Below are 16,401 nucleotides of genomic sequence, written 5' to 3' on the forward strand. Positions count from 1 at the left end.
ACCAAATAAATTTTAGAAATGAACTGGAAGTTATTTTATCTGCCAAAACAGATCATATGTCTTACTTTGTTCCACAAATCAGAAATCACAGCAGACTCCCTAGTGAGTGGCATGATTAGTTGCTGCAAAAGAAATACAAGAGCTCTGGGGGCAAGTCTTTGTAAATAAGCTCTAACACACTAAAAATGCAGGGATAGGCAAACACATTTCCCATAAATACCCTGGTGATATACTTAATCCCACACTTAAGATGTACTTTAAAAGCATCTTTTTCTTCTAACTGCACTGACATTTGTTTTGCTAGCATAGGGAAGTAATTGAAATGTTTTCATCCAAACCTACCAACACACAATTCATCTGGCTTTCCAAAGATAGACTATGTGCCAAAACAGAATTTTTTTCCGGCCTTCATCCTACATCTGTGGAGGCCAAGTTGCAACCCAATCCATTCCTATGTATTCCTAGTCTGTGTGCAACGGCACTAATTTCATTTTCCATAGAATGTCAAAATTACGGATCTCCATATTTTGCTTGTGTTTTCCAAAACCCAGATATTACCTATACTTCACACAATGAAAACCGAATTCCCAGCCCATCTCCAAAAGGTACAGAGGCACAAAAAACTTTAGGCTGACATTAAAAAAGATTACACTTTACTTGTTACTCATAAACCAACTCCCACAGCAACAGATCCAGCCAGGGATGAGATCCCTCAACAAGGCTGCTAAAGCAGCAGCAAGGGCACTACTCCACCTCACCTGAAACGTACTGCGTAAGGGGGCTGAAACAGCAGTGGAGGAAACCAGGCCCCATTCTCCCTCTCTTGGAGAATCCTCCTTGACTCCTTTCACCTGGAAACTCACAGGTCACAAGACTAAAATTCCAAAATCTTACATGCTTTTTGACGAGTAATTGCTCACACCTCAGCTGCAAAGAAACCTATGTTCTAGGGGAAGGAGAGAGCTCCCTTCCCGGGCTAGTTGAAGTACCAAGCCTCTTACGAGCATATTTCTGTGAAAAGCTTCTCCACGAGAGCCCATTACGAGCACACTTGGTGTTTTGAGACGAAGACTGCAGCGAAGTTGTACCAGAACCAGCCTCTGAGGAGGTGGTGGCACGAATCCCGGGTGCTGTCTTTATCACTTTACGCACCACAGCCGAGTATGTCACCGAGAGGAAGGCGCACACCTCCCGCGGATGACCCACCCTCTCGCCACCCCAGCCGAGCCCAGTATCCGGCACGCCGGGAAGCGGGGACCCTAATGGCCCGCAAGACGAACCGAAGCCGCCGGACCGCCACCCACGGGCAGCGCGGCACCGCCCTCCCGGGCAGGCGGAGCGCACCGCACCGCCCAGCGCCGCGCGTAACCAGGCGGCGCCGCTCCCCTCGCTGCCGGCTCCAAGATGCCGCTTCTCAGCGTGCCCAAAGAAGTCGCCGTAGGGACGGCGATGCTGGGGGTCGCCTTTGCCACGGGTATGCTTGCAGGTAAGCGGCGCCCCCAAGCCGTGCCACATACACGGAGACGTAAAGGCTGCGCCTTCCTCCTGTCCCCACCGGGGACGGGACGGGAACCGCAGCGCCCGGCAGGTCCCTCCCAGGGCGGGCAGGAGTTCCGGGTGCGGCCGTCAGGGAGCAGACCCCTTGGGGCTGCCGTTCGGGCAGAGATTTATTTTGCTGAGCTGCTGCAGTAGATACAATGATGTTCCTAAAGCCCAAGCCGCTCCCTGTGATCTAGCGCTACCGCAATGTGGGGCCGGGACAAAGTCCAGCGAAAGCGAGGACATGCTCCCCGCCCGGTCCCCTGCCTGCGTTTGTTCGGCGAGCCCGGAAAGGCCGGGGTGTGGTCCTTGCGCACAGCATTGTTCTGGTAGCAGTTTCGCCTTCATTCCCCGGGGGCCCCGGAAGAACGAGCCTACGATCCGGGAGGGGAAGGAGGCTGGTGTTGGGTTTGTAACTCGGGCACTTACTTAATCTTTGATTTAAGGCAAGTTGAAATAATTTACATCTCGGCGTGATCGTCTATAAAAAAAAAACCATTAACAAAAAATAAACCCCTCGAAATAAAAGCGTTCTGTCGTAGCAAACAACTACCAGGAGATGTGGAAATTAATTTCTTGTTATTTGTTCAACATAGTTAATCCATTTGGTATAAGAAACATTGGGCATGAAAGCTGCAGTCGGTTCTGTGTTTGAGTAGACATGTACTAAAACTTCAGCTTTCAGCACCTACTTTGTCTGCATACTGGTTTCATGCTAAAGAAGGCATTTTGCAATACGACATTTCCCCTGGCTGGAGGGCAGGACAGCATCATGAGGAGAGCACAGGGTTTGAGAAGACACATCAGCTGATGGTGTCAAAGCCCAGTGGCCTCTATTTATCTGCAAAAGAAGGACCACAGACTAAAAAAATTGTGCACCTCATTCATGTATCTCTCTTTAAACTTGCCTTTTGAGTTTTGATGGGGTTACTTTTCCTGTAAGATTATGGCAGTTTGTAACCATCACACTGGCCACTGAACAACACAGTACTGAAGCCTTTCCCTTTCAGCCTTTGGAGGCCTGGACTAGGACATCTTAGAGACTAAAAAGGAGAAAGGAAAAAAAGATTATTGTCCACCTGGTTGTCCAGCTATGTTGCATTTTCCATTTCATGGCTATTTTAGAGCGGAGAACTTTTTAACCTTTGGTAATACTTCAATGTTTACTTTCTTTAAAATGGCAATAACTGAAAAGTGTAAAAGTTCTTATTACTTAATTTTTGGTAGGTAAAAGATACCCTTCTTTAATCTTTGGGACCCCGAGTGGTATGATCAGGAAAAATAGTCCTCTCCGGCAATACATACTGGATCACTCTTTGCGGGAACATCCAATTCTAAAGAAGCTGCGTCTGGTCAGTATCACCCACACTTCGTCCTGAACTGCTGGGATCCTGGTCACATTTCCCTCCTCCATCTCATTTGCATACCCACTAGAGGGGATTTTAAAGGCTCATCTATGTTCAGGGCTACCTACATGACTGTTTAATAGTATTGGCATACATTGTAGACATGTCTTTCTATCCTCGGCTCCCAAGGCCATGTGTCAGGGCTGCATTTGATTTGGACTTGAACAAATGACTTCTGTTCACTTTGGTTGGCATATAAGGAACCTGTAGCTCAGAGAGGTGATGTCTTCCATCAGGCTCCAGTGTCAGAGATGAGACCAAATATCCTGACTCAGGTTTGAGTCATTTCAGGTGAGACAAACTGCTCTTGTATAAAAGAAATTAAATGCTAACTGCATTGGTCAGAATGATCCCTAACAGAAGAAAGGAAATAGGAAGATACACTTTCCCTTCAACTGTCGTGGCACAGTCCTGCTTCTCTCATTGCCCATTACTTCAGTGCCGAGAGCCCTTCCACCCTGAGATGGGCACAGATTCTCCACGTTTCTAGTGTGTAGCTTGGACTACGTGGTCTGACCTTTGGCAGAGATGAACCTAGCAGTTCATTAAAGCATTCTACACATCTTAAAGGAAGTGCATCTGTTTGTGCAAATTCACAGAAATAAAGGACTTTCACAGTCAAAGTTCCTCTATGATTCTTCATTTAGTTACAAATATTGCTGCATTTGCCACAGCCGTGGTAATTTTGGTGCATATTACTGCTTTGAATATCCACTGCTTACGACACACATAACATCCATCTTATTTATAGTTAAATTCAAGCCAATTTCTGGCTCATAGATGGCTCCATCTAGCTCCATCCACAAAGTGATCTATAAGAAGACAGAGGTGTCTGTTTTTCCTGGAGTTTCACTGGGTTTTTTTTCTTTAGGATATTGGTTTGGTAGATTTGGTTTTTGTTTGATGTGATATGTTTTTTTCCCTTTCCTAGCTCACTGCTGATCATCCCCATGGCAGAATGATGGTGTCCTCTGAGGAGGCTCAGCTTATGGCAAATTTGGCCAAACTCATTAAAGCCAAGAAAGTTATTGAAATAGGTAAGAGTGTCCCTTTGTAGTAAAATAAAACTCTTGACTATCACTCTCCAAATAGCAGGCATGTTTAACATAAAATATCCAAATACAGGAAGGTACTGCATAACTGTCAAGAAACAGGTGGGCAAACTACAGCATGAAAAGGAGTATCTGATTCGCATCTGGTTGCCACTTTGTCTAACTGTGCATTAAGTAGTTCTGGCATCAGCATGAATGGCTCATCCATTCTGAGGCAATCTGAAAAACTGAGCTAAATAGATCTCCTGAGTCTTCAACAGTTGCAGGACAGAGTGTATATTCTCCTTCCTGTATCACTTTCTTGCTAGAAGAAGATATTTTGCTGCGCAGGCCCTGTATCGAATCCACTTTGCTTGACACACCTATATTACAAGGATGTCCTAAAAGACAGACTGATGCTGAGCAGCCAGGTACGGGTTCCCACCATCTTCATTCTTGGCCTGGCTGTTACAATTCCCTGGTATTTTGCTGCTGATCCAGTCTCTCTGGGTTACACATTCAAGACTGGACTCTGCCTTGTCTGTCCATGAGCCTTTTGGAAAAAGCTAACATTGAAGTTTGCTAAAAAAAAAAAACTTCTCAACATACCATTACATTAAAATGGAAGGAAAAATGAAAAATCTTTACTGTCCATTAACAAATTGCCATCTTTGATTCCTTTGGGGATTTTATTCCTAAAGAGAACCGTGTAACCCTTTTTCCACAATACAGTAAGTGTTGATGTCTCTTATGATTTTCCTAGGTGTGTTCACAGGTTATAATGCCTTGAGTATGGCACTTGTCCTGCCAGATGATGGCCGAGTTATTGCCTGTGATATAAATGAGGACTATGCCAAAATTGGAAGGCCACTGTGGAAGGAGGTGAGCAGCATCTCCTGTACAGTGGGGACAGCTGGCTTTACGTGTGAAGAGATTTTGTTATTTTAGACTTGCAAATTAACACAGAAGTATTGTTACCATTAAAGGAGGCTGATAGAGTTCTGTTTGGAAAGAAAAATAAGTGGTGTTTGGAATACAGAAATAATAGGAAAATTATCTGAATCCCAGTCACTCCCTGAGTACAGCCTACTAACAGGTTATTTCTTGACCACTTTTATCAACACTGTTCTTTTTCATCTTAGGCAGGAGTAGAGCATAAAATTGACCTGCGGATTAAGCCAGCAGTTCAAACACTTGGTAAGTAACCTGAAATAGCAGACTGTTTCCCCTTCCCTAGAAATAGAAGAGGGATGCAATAGTGATGAAATTTAAGACCAAATATGGTTGTGAATGTGATCTCTTTTGCTAATAGGGAGGCAGCTTCTCTTATATTAAAAAGTAAAAATCTTTAGGAGTTCATAGTTTTCGTACCTACTAGGAAAGAGGAAGAAAATGCTTGTCCTGTGTTGTTGGCTGTACTGGTCACTCACCTGTTTTGTCCATCACTTTGTTTAATTTATCAAATACTATACTGCTTCTGGAAAGCTGATTAAAACACATTAATCAAACAAAGCCAAATTTCTCTTAGCATTGTCCATTCTAAGCAAGTATTCCTTTGTTAAGAGAGGAAGAGTTCTCTGAAAGGGCTGAGGCGCAGAAAAAATTCAGAAGCTAATATAATTAACTTAGGCTGAATTGTGTTCAGAAAAGTTCAAATTAGGATGTGCCAAAAGCATGCAAGACCATTAGTGAGGCAATGACTTTTCTCATTCAAGGAAAGAGAAAATGTGGGGCAGAGGAAATACTAAAAAATGTTCTGAAAATGCAATACATTTTCTAGGATTGTTGATGCAGAAAGTTTCCAGCAAAGGTATTTGGTGGATCCACAGATCCACTGATAACCTTGTATTACTTTCAAATCCATCCTTTCTAAAGAGGCGAATACAGGCAGTTTACTGCTATGCACACTCCTTGAAGTCTATCAAAGCAATGCTTTGTCCAGGCATTGCTTCAGACAGAAAGATCTTCTGCTGACAGAGACTAAGGGCGAGTTAGAGGGGTGTCAGACTACCTTAGGAGACAGAAATCACCTCCTCTGAAACTGGCAATTTGGAATTCTCAGTCAAGAAATCTGTTTAGGAGAACTTAAAACTGAATTCTACTTGCCTTGGCCCGGAGAGGGACTACTTACAGCAGTTTTTTGCTGTAAATATCTCTGGCAGGGTTTGAGCATGACCAGTGTCATAGCCCTTGATCTGCAAGCAGAGATTAGCATTTAGAACCTGTTCATAAAGTGAGAAAAATTCTAATCCACTCAAGAAAACACTTCTCAGCTGAAAAAAAGCTGAAGGTGTAGAGTATGTCCAGTTTCAAAGTGCTTGACTTGTTTTTGCTGTACCTTTCAGCAGTCCCAGCTGTATCCTTCAGGTTTGGAGCTACTCCACAAACTCCTAAGCATGCAGACCTCAGTAACTGGGTGTTTTATGGCATACATAATGTCTAGATTGGTTTCTGTGGGATAAGCTTTTCTAGTAATTACCTGTGGAGGAATAGGCTGCCTGGTCAAGGCAGCAGAAAACATTTAATGAGAGCTTTGACACAAATGGATTACTTCCTCCTACACAGCACTAACCAGGGTATAACAACTCACTGTGTTGCTCATCTAGATGAACTGTTGGCCAATGGAGAGGCGGAAACCTTTGACTTCGCTTTCATTGATGCCGATAAAGAAAGCTACAATGAGTACTATGAAAAATGCTTGCACCTCATAAAGAAAGGGGGAATAATAGCTATTGATAATGTAAGTACTGCAGTTCTGATGGTAATGCACAGGCAGTTACACATAACACAATCAAAAAGAAAATTCAACATAAACTCTTTAAGAAAGCTATATAAAACACTAATAGAAAACAGAAATTTTTTTGTTATTTATTACAGAGAATGCTGTGTATTATTCTTGTTTGTCATGTAGCCTATGTACAGTACTTACACAAGATCAAAAGTAGCACTTGTAATCACTAACTATTAAGAAGTTACTAATTAACTACTTTTACAAGAAACAAAGGATATTGAACTTCAGGCACCTTTGGGGTTATGGTGGCAGCCAAATAGGAGCTCTTAAAAAACCTATATTTATAGACATCTTTTTTGAATTTGCCTTTAAATCTACAGTAGAAATACAATTAGCAAGTTCTGTGTACTCTCAGTCCCACTTACTTTTGAGAGTTCCATGTCAGAGACCATTAGACCTCTGAAATTTAACAAATAATATCAATCTATAAGAAATATACAGGAACTTTTCCAAAGCTTCCTTTGTGGTCCAAGGACCATATTAGAACAAAGGAGGTGCATCATATTTCTTTTTTCAATAGGTCTTTTGGAATGGAAAGGTGCTAAAACCAAGGAAGGATGACTCGGCAGCGCAGAGTATCCACCGCCTCAATGAGAAGCTTCTCAGAGATGCACGTGTCAATATCAGCATGCTTCCAGTGGGAGATGGAGTCACATTAGCATTCAAGTTGTAACTCAAGGAAGCCCAGCAGATGGGAAATATCAATCACATCATCAGGAAAAATGGAGGTGGAACAGTGTCAAAAATTCAATTTAACCTATATCTCCACTGGATAGCATAGCCTGGGAAAGTGGATTTTAGGAGCAGCTGGTTCCTAAGGGCAACTAAGTAGAGAAGAGAGATTTATTATGAGATCGACTATGGTTTCTTACTTTAATTGTAATAAAGGAAATAAACTTATGTGAAATTGTCCTTGTAAGACAGTGGTTGAAAAAAATCTCCCTCTATAGATTGTCCAAGTGCCTTAATACAACAAAGTAATTTTCTGTCCTAGAAGAGCCTCTTGAGCAGCAGAATAATCAGTCAGTACCATCAAAAGTAAAAAAAGTGCAGTTTATTAATGTTTATAGCCATAATAGAAAAATGGATTTTTAATGAAATGACATAAGGAGATTGCTAGCTTTCTCAGACTAAAAAGATTATAAGTCATTCTTTATCTTTGAAGGATACTACAGAACAAGCCTCAAAAAGACATTATCTGAAAAAAAAAAAAAAAGTTGTTTTTAAAAGCTTGCCAAAGGACAAACAGTATTCGCAATACAGTAACTGTATTCTCTAAAACCTTTTTGCACAAGAACTGGATTTCTTTAGCCTAGGTAACAGTGCAGATAGATTTTTTTTTTTTAAGTCAGTATGAGGAAAAGCAAATGGGCAAGAAGTAAACCAAAACAAGTCTCCCTCTTTCCTGCATCCCTCTCCCTTGCCCCCTCAAAGAAGCAACTTGCTAGATGCTTGTTTCCTAGAAAGATGCAAGCACAGAGTATTGGTGCAAGCCTGTGGAAGGATTCTGATTGTATGAGGATGCAACACAGCTGTGAATTGGCTGTTCAAACTGTTATTGCAAACAGAGATTCCCTTCCCTAGGCAGCATGTAACAAAATTTCAGCCTGCAATTCTTTAGTACAGATAAAAATTTATTAAATAAGGAACTGAAAGTAGGATTTTAGAGGCAAAAGCTTCACTGGTAACTGTTTTGGGGGACTAATAACACTGCGTATCATATGTATAGAGGAAGGAGATGTTCAGTTTTGTTGACATCCTGAAGGGAAGTATCAGAACTAAGAGAATACTTTGTCCATTTGCTTAAACAGTGCACTTGAATGACTCGAGACACTGGGGGACAAAGATTTCTTGCCTCAGAATGTTTAAGACTGTATACTTGGCTTCTGTTTTTGAAATTTCAGCTGGGTGGCTTGGGTTCTGGTAAGGGGCAGAAGTTCAGAGCATGGCTCTTGACTGTCCCAGACACTTGCCATAGCATACTGCAGTGGAGAGAAATGAAGGAAGGAAGCATTGCCTGATAGCTGCAGAGTAGGGTTATGACTGAAGAGATCTCAATTTTATTTCTGTCACTTCCACTTAAAACCCTGATTCAGCAAAGCATATCAGGATCTTCTTAATTAAGGACTGACTACAAAATCCATGTCTGGGAGAAGGCCAGGACAAGGTGCGTGTTGCCCTTAAATGAGAATTTAAATAGGGTATGAAGTTTGCCCAATTTATTTTTCTGAGTACAGATTTACCCTCAGAGCTTCAAACCTCTGCACTCCTCAAATATCTTCTCTGCATAAAAGAAATTATACCTTATTAAATTCTTAGTGGCTATAACAGCTCTCAGATGGAGCGGCTAAAGGAGGGTACAGGATCATTACACATTTGCATGCAGAGCTTCTGGCCATGTTCTACTTTACAGTTTTACTTTGTCAGTAGATACCAAAAGAATCCTAAGTGTTAAAAACACAAAACGGGACACTTTAATGCAGGGGTATCTTCTCAAATTTTCCTGCTTTTAGAGGCTAGCAGGTGATAAACATGAGCAAGCTAGAAGCTGTTAAGAATACATACCCTGCCCTAAAAGTACCATGGTGGCCTTTCCCAAACATGGAGAAGTCATTGGAAGATAAATCACAGACTGCAAATGTTTTACTACTATTTTCCAGATTGCCAGAATCCTCCCAGTGAAGCTGAGCCAAAAATGGACAAGCATCATGAGTATTTTTGCCAGAAACTAGAGTTTAACAACATTCAAAACCAGATACAAGCACTCATAGTTGAATAATTAAAAAATAACTATTCTTTCTGTGGTGGGATCTAGCACAGTCCCCATTATCTGTGCTAGAGGAAGACCTATCAAGTGCCTGAGGCTAAAGCCATGTACAGCAGCCAGCTATTGTTTTGCCTCTTCTTTGGACTCATATTTTAAATATGCAGATCGTAATGTGAGTATTTCATCAAACCTGTCTCCATCCTGATCACCTAATTACCATTAGAAAGAATAGCAATGTGTCCCTAAACTATAGATTGATGAGCCATCTGTAAGTGGAAACAAAGAGCAGAAGGAAGCTTAATTGAATCAAATATTTAGAATACATTACTCTATCTAGTAGTTACACAGAAACTAGCCTTCTCTTTCAGACTTCTGTCTTGCACATCTGGAGTTCATCACTGCTAACTGCATTTGATCCTTCAACCTTACTATGAAATGACTGCTGATAATATATAATCAGGGTTTAATTCAAGTGGTGAATCAGCTATGGGGAATTTATGGGGCAATGAGAATTTAGACTTCCATTAGCTGATGAGAATGGGCCACCCAATAATGCAGTGGCAAGTCTTTGTCTCTCTCTAATGGAGATGCCAGGTATGGAAGCTCGTGGGTCTGCTCACCCCTCTCAGGCAATACACCTGCCTGAGCTACTGTAGAGGCTCAGGATTTTCTGCCCCATGAGAAGAGCTGACCCAGGGGCACAGCTGTTGCCCAAACCCTCCCAGCCCAGCTGTTCCTGCAACACCAACATCTCTTCTGGTTGCAAGAGAGGATCCCAGCCAACACAGGTGACAAATGTACAGCTGGGACTTGCTCAGAAGCAAATGGGGCTGAAGGATGGCCATTAAACAGAAAAGAATGACAAAAACAATGAAAAAAAGAATATCCCCTAGTGTGGTAACTCCCAAAAACCACCATGAGAATTAAAGCATGTAATCCTAGCTGCTGGTTAAGTATCTGAGTCCCTGCTCCAGATACATTCAAAATGGTATGGTATGATATTTACATGAGTGACAGGGAAAGGAACTGAAGACTTTTTAAGAGTAGGCTTTGCATCTCTGCTAGCTAATTAAATAAGAAGGACTGAGACTAAATGCTCAGAAATCTAGAGAGAAGGCCACCCCCAAAAAAAACAGCTCATTGTCCAAGCTAGACACAGGGCTGAAGGCTCGGTTCTGCATTTTCAATGCTGCAGCTTTTAATTCTGCTAGGACATTGGGGGATGCAGGGAGTATCCTTAGTCTTTCATGTTACTAAAGAAAGCAATGGTCTAAAGAAAAACTGGGCTACTGAGTGTAACATAACTTTCAGGCATTTACTGAACATCTGACACCACTTTCAGTCCTTCTTTTAACACACTCAAGTGTTTTTAATCTATTTAAATTCAGTCACATCGCACACAGCACTTTCTGTGAATTGCTGCTCATGGAAGACAATTAGCAAACTTGTGACAAAGCCCTTAAGATACAGAAAAAGGAACATGAATATAAACTTCATCCCAACTCCTTCCTTTGAGGCATGAGCAGTTCCCAGAAACCCTTGCAGCTCAGATCTGAGGGATATGCCTTATCTCAAGCACTGCAATCTTGATACTGGAGTGGCAACAGCAGAAAGTGCCATAACTGGCTGTTTTTTTTTTTTTTATGTGGTAGCACAGAGTTGGCTGCATCCCTGCTTATATTCTGTTTTTCACTTGAAGAAATCAATCCTAAATGGTCACAATGGGAGTAAAAAAGCTAAGAGATCAGTACCATTTTAAGAGATTTTTCTCCTTGTGCACTGGGTTGGGCTGGAGGAGAGTTCATTTTTTTCGTAGCAGCTAGTACAGGGCTATGTTTTGGGTTTGTGCTGGAAACTGTGTTGATGTTCCTCTCACTCCACTGCACCAATGAACAGGCTGGGGATGCATGAAAAATTGGGAGGAGGGAGAGCTAGGCCAGCTGACCCAAACTGACCAAGGGACATGACATCATGCTCAGCATATGAAATGGGGGGAAGAAGGAGGAAAGGGAGGGCATTCAGAGTGATGGTGTTTGTCTTCCCAAGTTCTGTGGGATGGAGTCCTGCTTTCCTTGGGATGGCTTCCCTGCCTGCAGGTGAGAAGTGGCAAATGTTTTTACAGCTTCTGCATTGTTTGTTAAACTGTCTTTATCTCAGCTTACAAGTTTTCTCACTTTTACCCTTCCAATTCTCTCCCCCGTTGCACCAGAGGTAGTGAGGAAGCAGCTGTGTGGGGCTTAGTTACTAGCTGGGGTTAACCACAACATCCTACTAGCTGAGATTAATACAGCTTGGTTTTATCTACCCCATCTACTGAAAGTGCACAGGTCTCCTCCATTGTGTCACCAGCTGTGTACTACCTTGAGGAAGGTGACCATGCTGTGTGGCTCCATCCAAAGTGCACAGGTCTCCTCCATTGTGTCACCAGCTGTGTACTACCTTGAGGAAGGTGACCATGCTGTGTGGCTCCATCCCTTCTTCCAAAGGGATGGAGCCACAGTAGAATAACCTAAAGCACCCCAAACACAAACAATCTGGGCCCATTTCTGCATCATTTGCAGCACATTTGATTTTAATGCTTATTTCATTTTAATGGGAGAGGCAGCTCTATCATGGCCTTCCCAGAATGAAAATGTGGGAATCACAAATGCAACAAGAAGCATCTTTTGGGAAGGGATTGGTGATGACATCCCAAACAAATATTGAGCGAGAGAATGACAAAGCTGCTTTTTCCCTCTGTGCACACCTAAGAGCTGCAAACGAGCATTTCCTGCCACAGTGAGCACTGAAGTTTCTTCAGAGAAGCTTAAAGAAATTCTTTTGTTTCCTAACTCATCGCTTGCTCTGCTCTCTGGTCTGTTAAGCCTTTTCCCAGGGCTGTGGCATTTCTCTGCTGCTGCATATTGTGCCAGTGATCTGCACTAGATGAAAAGGCTCTGCACAAGTATAAAGCATTACCTCTCCATAATTCTAATCACACAAAATTGGCCTCATGCATTTGCAGCTACTCATGGTTTCCAAGTCACCTGTTTTATAATAATATCTGAAGCAATGTTTTGAAAGAGGAAATTAACAAACATAAAACCTGCAAAAGAGGGAAATGAATGGGAGATTTCAGACAAGTTATTTATCTTCCTTTTTGGCTCAGTGCAATACTGTAGGTATAAGCACATAACTAGCTGCTTTAATATTTACTCTGATTATAAGAAAAATAAACATTGATGATAAGTCACTGCTTTCCAAGATTAGATTTCATATTTTAGAGACTGCTTTAAATTAATGCAGAAGCAAACATTATCTTTTCTTTTTATTCATATATTTCCCTAATGAGTTCCAAGCAAATTGTGCCTACTTATATTTTATGATTTTAAATAATTAAAACATTTTATGGAGGCAACTAAAATTCTCCCCAGAGTTAGCAGAAAGATTATTGATTGAACAGATCTCAGGCTACAAGGAAAAAAATTATTATTTAGTTTAAAGGCTCATAATTTTATTCCTATTGACCTACTAAAAACCAAGAGACTGTGCATTTTTCCAGCAGCCTTTTGAGTTATGCTGGGGTAGGGACTTGGGTTATATTGGTGAGATGAAAGTAGTAACTTTTTGACATCATGAAATTAGATTTCAGAAGATAGTTAATGAGAAAGTGTTATTGCTGCTGTCACAAGTAAATGCAATACCTAAATACTGCACACCCACACACCACCACAGCATTCATTACCCAAGAAAAAGCCCTCCTGTACATTCACAATGCCAAGAATTTTAATCAAATCCACAAATACAAAACATCAACAGAAGAAATCCACTCTCAGAGAGGACTGGTTCACAGGATACCCAGGCTGTCATGTCATGTGGTATGGCCAGAGAAGTCTGTAGGGTTATGGCCCAGATGTCACTGTCCTGTAGTACAACAGCCAAACACCCAGCAACCGAAAAGGGGGATTCTTCCAGCATGAAAAGAAAAGCAAACAAGCCACCAAAAAAAAAAAAAAGAAAAAGAAAAAGAAAAAAGAACCAAATCTAAAAGAGACAAATGCATTTTAAAACAGGTGCAAAGAAACCTTCACAATAAGGGAAATGGATGTCTGCAAATTCAAATAGAAGTAACAGCTGCTGGTAAAATTTAGGCTTATTTTTAAGGAACCTTATGCTTGTCCATGATGCCACCATGTATCTTTTGTTGTGTAGGGGTTTAGGAAGCAAATATTAGGAGTTTACTTTTAAAGGTAAGCAAAGCATGTAACTCCTTGGAATAGCAAAAAAAAATCCAAAACCAACCAACAACCAAAAGAAAGCAACCAACCAACCAGAAAAGACCCAAAACACCTACAATACTTAGCTCAAAAATGCTGATTTTGAGCATTATTTTTACCCTGTGTTCCATGTCCTACCCTTTTTCTTGCAACAGCAAAATCCACACAGGCTGTGGCTCACAGCTCTCAATGTTTACTTCATAAGGTGTGTATTTTTCCATCTCCCTGCCAGAAGTCAATGCTGCTGATATCTGCTACAAATCAAAACCTGGAAAGCCGAGGAGCAGAAACAGCTGCATGAGCAGAACTGGAAAGGTTTGTCAGACAACAATGGACACCTTTGGATTCAAGCAGAGCTGTAAAGACTACATGGGGTCAGGGAGGGAGTCGGCAATGAGATCTCTCTGCTGCTCTATGTGGAGGGACACATATCTGTCTCCACCTCTGGCAATGTTCAGCTCCACAAACAGAGGTGAAAAAGGGTACTAATGACTGTGCTGGGACTCCGTGTACATCTCTGCTACAGCTGCCCACACAGAAAATGTTAGGAAATGTGACTCCGAGCCCAATTGTTTTGAAAAAGAGAAGGTGTTTTGGTTAGGTTGTGCTGTCTTGGCAGAGAGGCTATCAAAACTGCTACATCAGTGCTCACCCATGAACTCACCTTATCATGGCCATGATAAAACTAAACTAGGGGAGCTTCAAGTAATTTCAACACAAGCTCACATAGTCTAAATGCAGAGAGGACCTGTGCTACAAAGCATTAAAACTCATCCAAAAGCCAACCAGTCTTGCACCGGGACTGAATGCTGCAGCAGATTTCCTAAGGTACTTCAAAAGACTAATACAAAAGTAAAATATTTTCTCAAACACAGTGGAAGATCAGCCTTCTAAGACTGCAATATTAGCCTACATCCATAGTAAATTACAGCACCATGAAGACTATTTGTGAATTGCAGTTCTCTTAAAAACATTTCATAAAACACTGATTCCAGAAACACGCACACTTACCTAGTGCCATCTCTCTCAGGGCAAATTCTGCAGCTGACAGCATAGAAGGCTTGCCACATCCAGGGAATGTCTGTCAAAGCTGCTTCTGTTCAGCCCAACAAATGAACCTCTCAGGTATGACAGCAAGAGCTGCTACACACTCCATCACAATGCACAGGCTTCTGTTAGGGCTAAGGGACACACTGCACCCCACCACCAAGAGAAAGCAAAAATACTCCCTACCCTGCTCCCCAGAGCACATGCTGACAATTAGAGAAAGGAAAACAGCTGTCAATTTGGCCTGGGGCCAGGCTCAGCCCCAGGGCAGCTAGCAATACACCCATTTCTCTGACTCCCTAGGAGCTGAGGGGGTCAACACAACTGGCAAAGAGGTGTTTGCTTGGAAGGGAAACAAAGCCCCAAAGACCAACAAGGGTCCCCAAAGAGAACAAGGTGAGGCAACAGCCAGGAAGAGGCCATGGGAAGCCTGCGGCAGCAGTTGACTACCCAGCATCATGGATGCACTAGTCTTCCGTTTTTGTCCAGGAAAGACAAATTTTGTATGTACAAAACAGCCCAAACAAAAATTGTGTCTGCTCCCCATCCTCATCTGAAATATTCTGCACAGCAGCTTTCTAACAGCCCCTCTGTTGCCTGGGAGAAGAGGCTGACCCCAGCCTGGCTACACCCTCCTTTCAAGTACTTGTAGATAGTGATACAGTCACCTCTGAGCCTCCTTTTCTCCAGGCTAAACAATCCCAGCTCCCTCAGCTGCTCCTCATAGGACTTACCCTGTAGACCTTTCATGAGCTCTGCTGCCCTTCTCCGGACGTGCTCCAGCACCTCAATGCTCTTCCTGACCTGAGGGGCCCAAAACTAGATGCAGTGCTCAGGGTGTGGCCTCACCAGTGCCCAGAAGGACAATCGCTTCCCTAATTCTTCTGATCACATAATTTCTCATACAAGCCCGGATGCCATTGGCATTCTTGGCCACCTGGGCACACTGCTGGCCACATCCACATGGGACAGGCCCTTTGCAGACTTGCTGGGCTCTCTTCCCTGTCCCCGTGGTCCAGTGGGTCGATTGACACAATCAATTGCAATTACAATCAATTGCAATTAAATAAATTGCAATTAATAAATTACCATTAATTGTGATGGGGGAAGAGTTTGTGAGCGACCCACACTGGAGCAATGTGAGGTCTCTGGGCTGTGGCCATGTGCCCGCACTTCTAATGTGTCCTGTGGCCGCCACAGCGTTGGTCCAGCCCCACCACACAGCCTGATGCCACCAGCCATGGGAATATCACCAGTCAGCAACGTTTCAAATCCTTCCCCTTTGCTTGCTGGGTTTTGGCAGCTGGTGTGCCCTGTCCTCCTGCCAGCAAGTGTTTCTTATAGCCAAGGGTGGCCAGAACATCTCTTTGGAAATCAAGGTATCTCAAGCCATTTGGGGATTTCTTGTAGAAAAGTACAGTCACGTCAGGGGCTGAGCAGCAGTCGGGAAGACAACTTGTTGCGGTAATTAATTGCGTTTAGTGGAGTGGAGGATCCCAGGAGTGGAGGCTCCCAGGAGCCAGCCGCCGCAGGCCGTGAGAACAGCGCTGCCTGCTCCCTCAGA

General features: G+C 42.6%; 1 protein-coding gene across 1 annotated transcript; it reads left to right on the top strand.

The window, feature by feature from the left end:
- Positions 1-1,330: 1,330 nt before the first annotated feature.
- On the top strand, positions 1,331-7,686 carry COMTD1 (catechol-O-methyltransferase domain containing 1). The gene is made up of 7 exons (XM_059851319.1): positions 1,331-1,486; positions 2,767-2,891; positions 3,877-3,982; positions 4,740-4,858; positions 5,119-5,173; positions 6,583-6,716; positions 7,288-7,686. The coding sequence occupies exons 1-7, from the start codon at positions 1,405-1,407 to the stop codon at positions 7,438-7,440; spliced, it is 774 nt and encodes a 257-aa protein (XP_059707302.1). The 5' UTR covers positions 1,331-1,404; the 3' UTR covers positions 7,441-7,686.
- The last annotated feature ends 8,715 nt before the right edge of the window (positions 7,687-16,401 follow it).

Source organism: Haemorhous mexicanus, chromosome 7 (assembly GCF_027477595.1).
Source record: "Haemorhous mexicanus isolate bHaeMex1 chromosome 7, bHaeMex1.pri, whole genome shotgun sequence".
NCBI lineage: Eukaryota > Metazoa > Chordata > Aves > Passeriformes > Fringillidae > Haemorhous > Haemorhous mexicanus.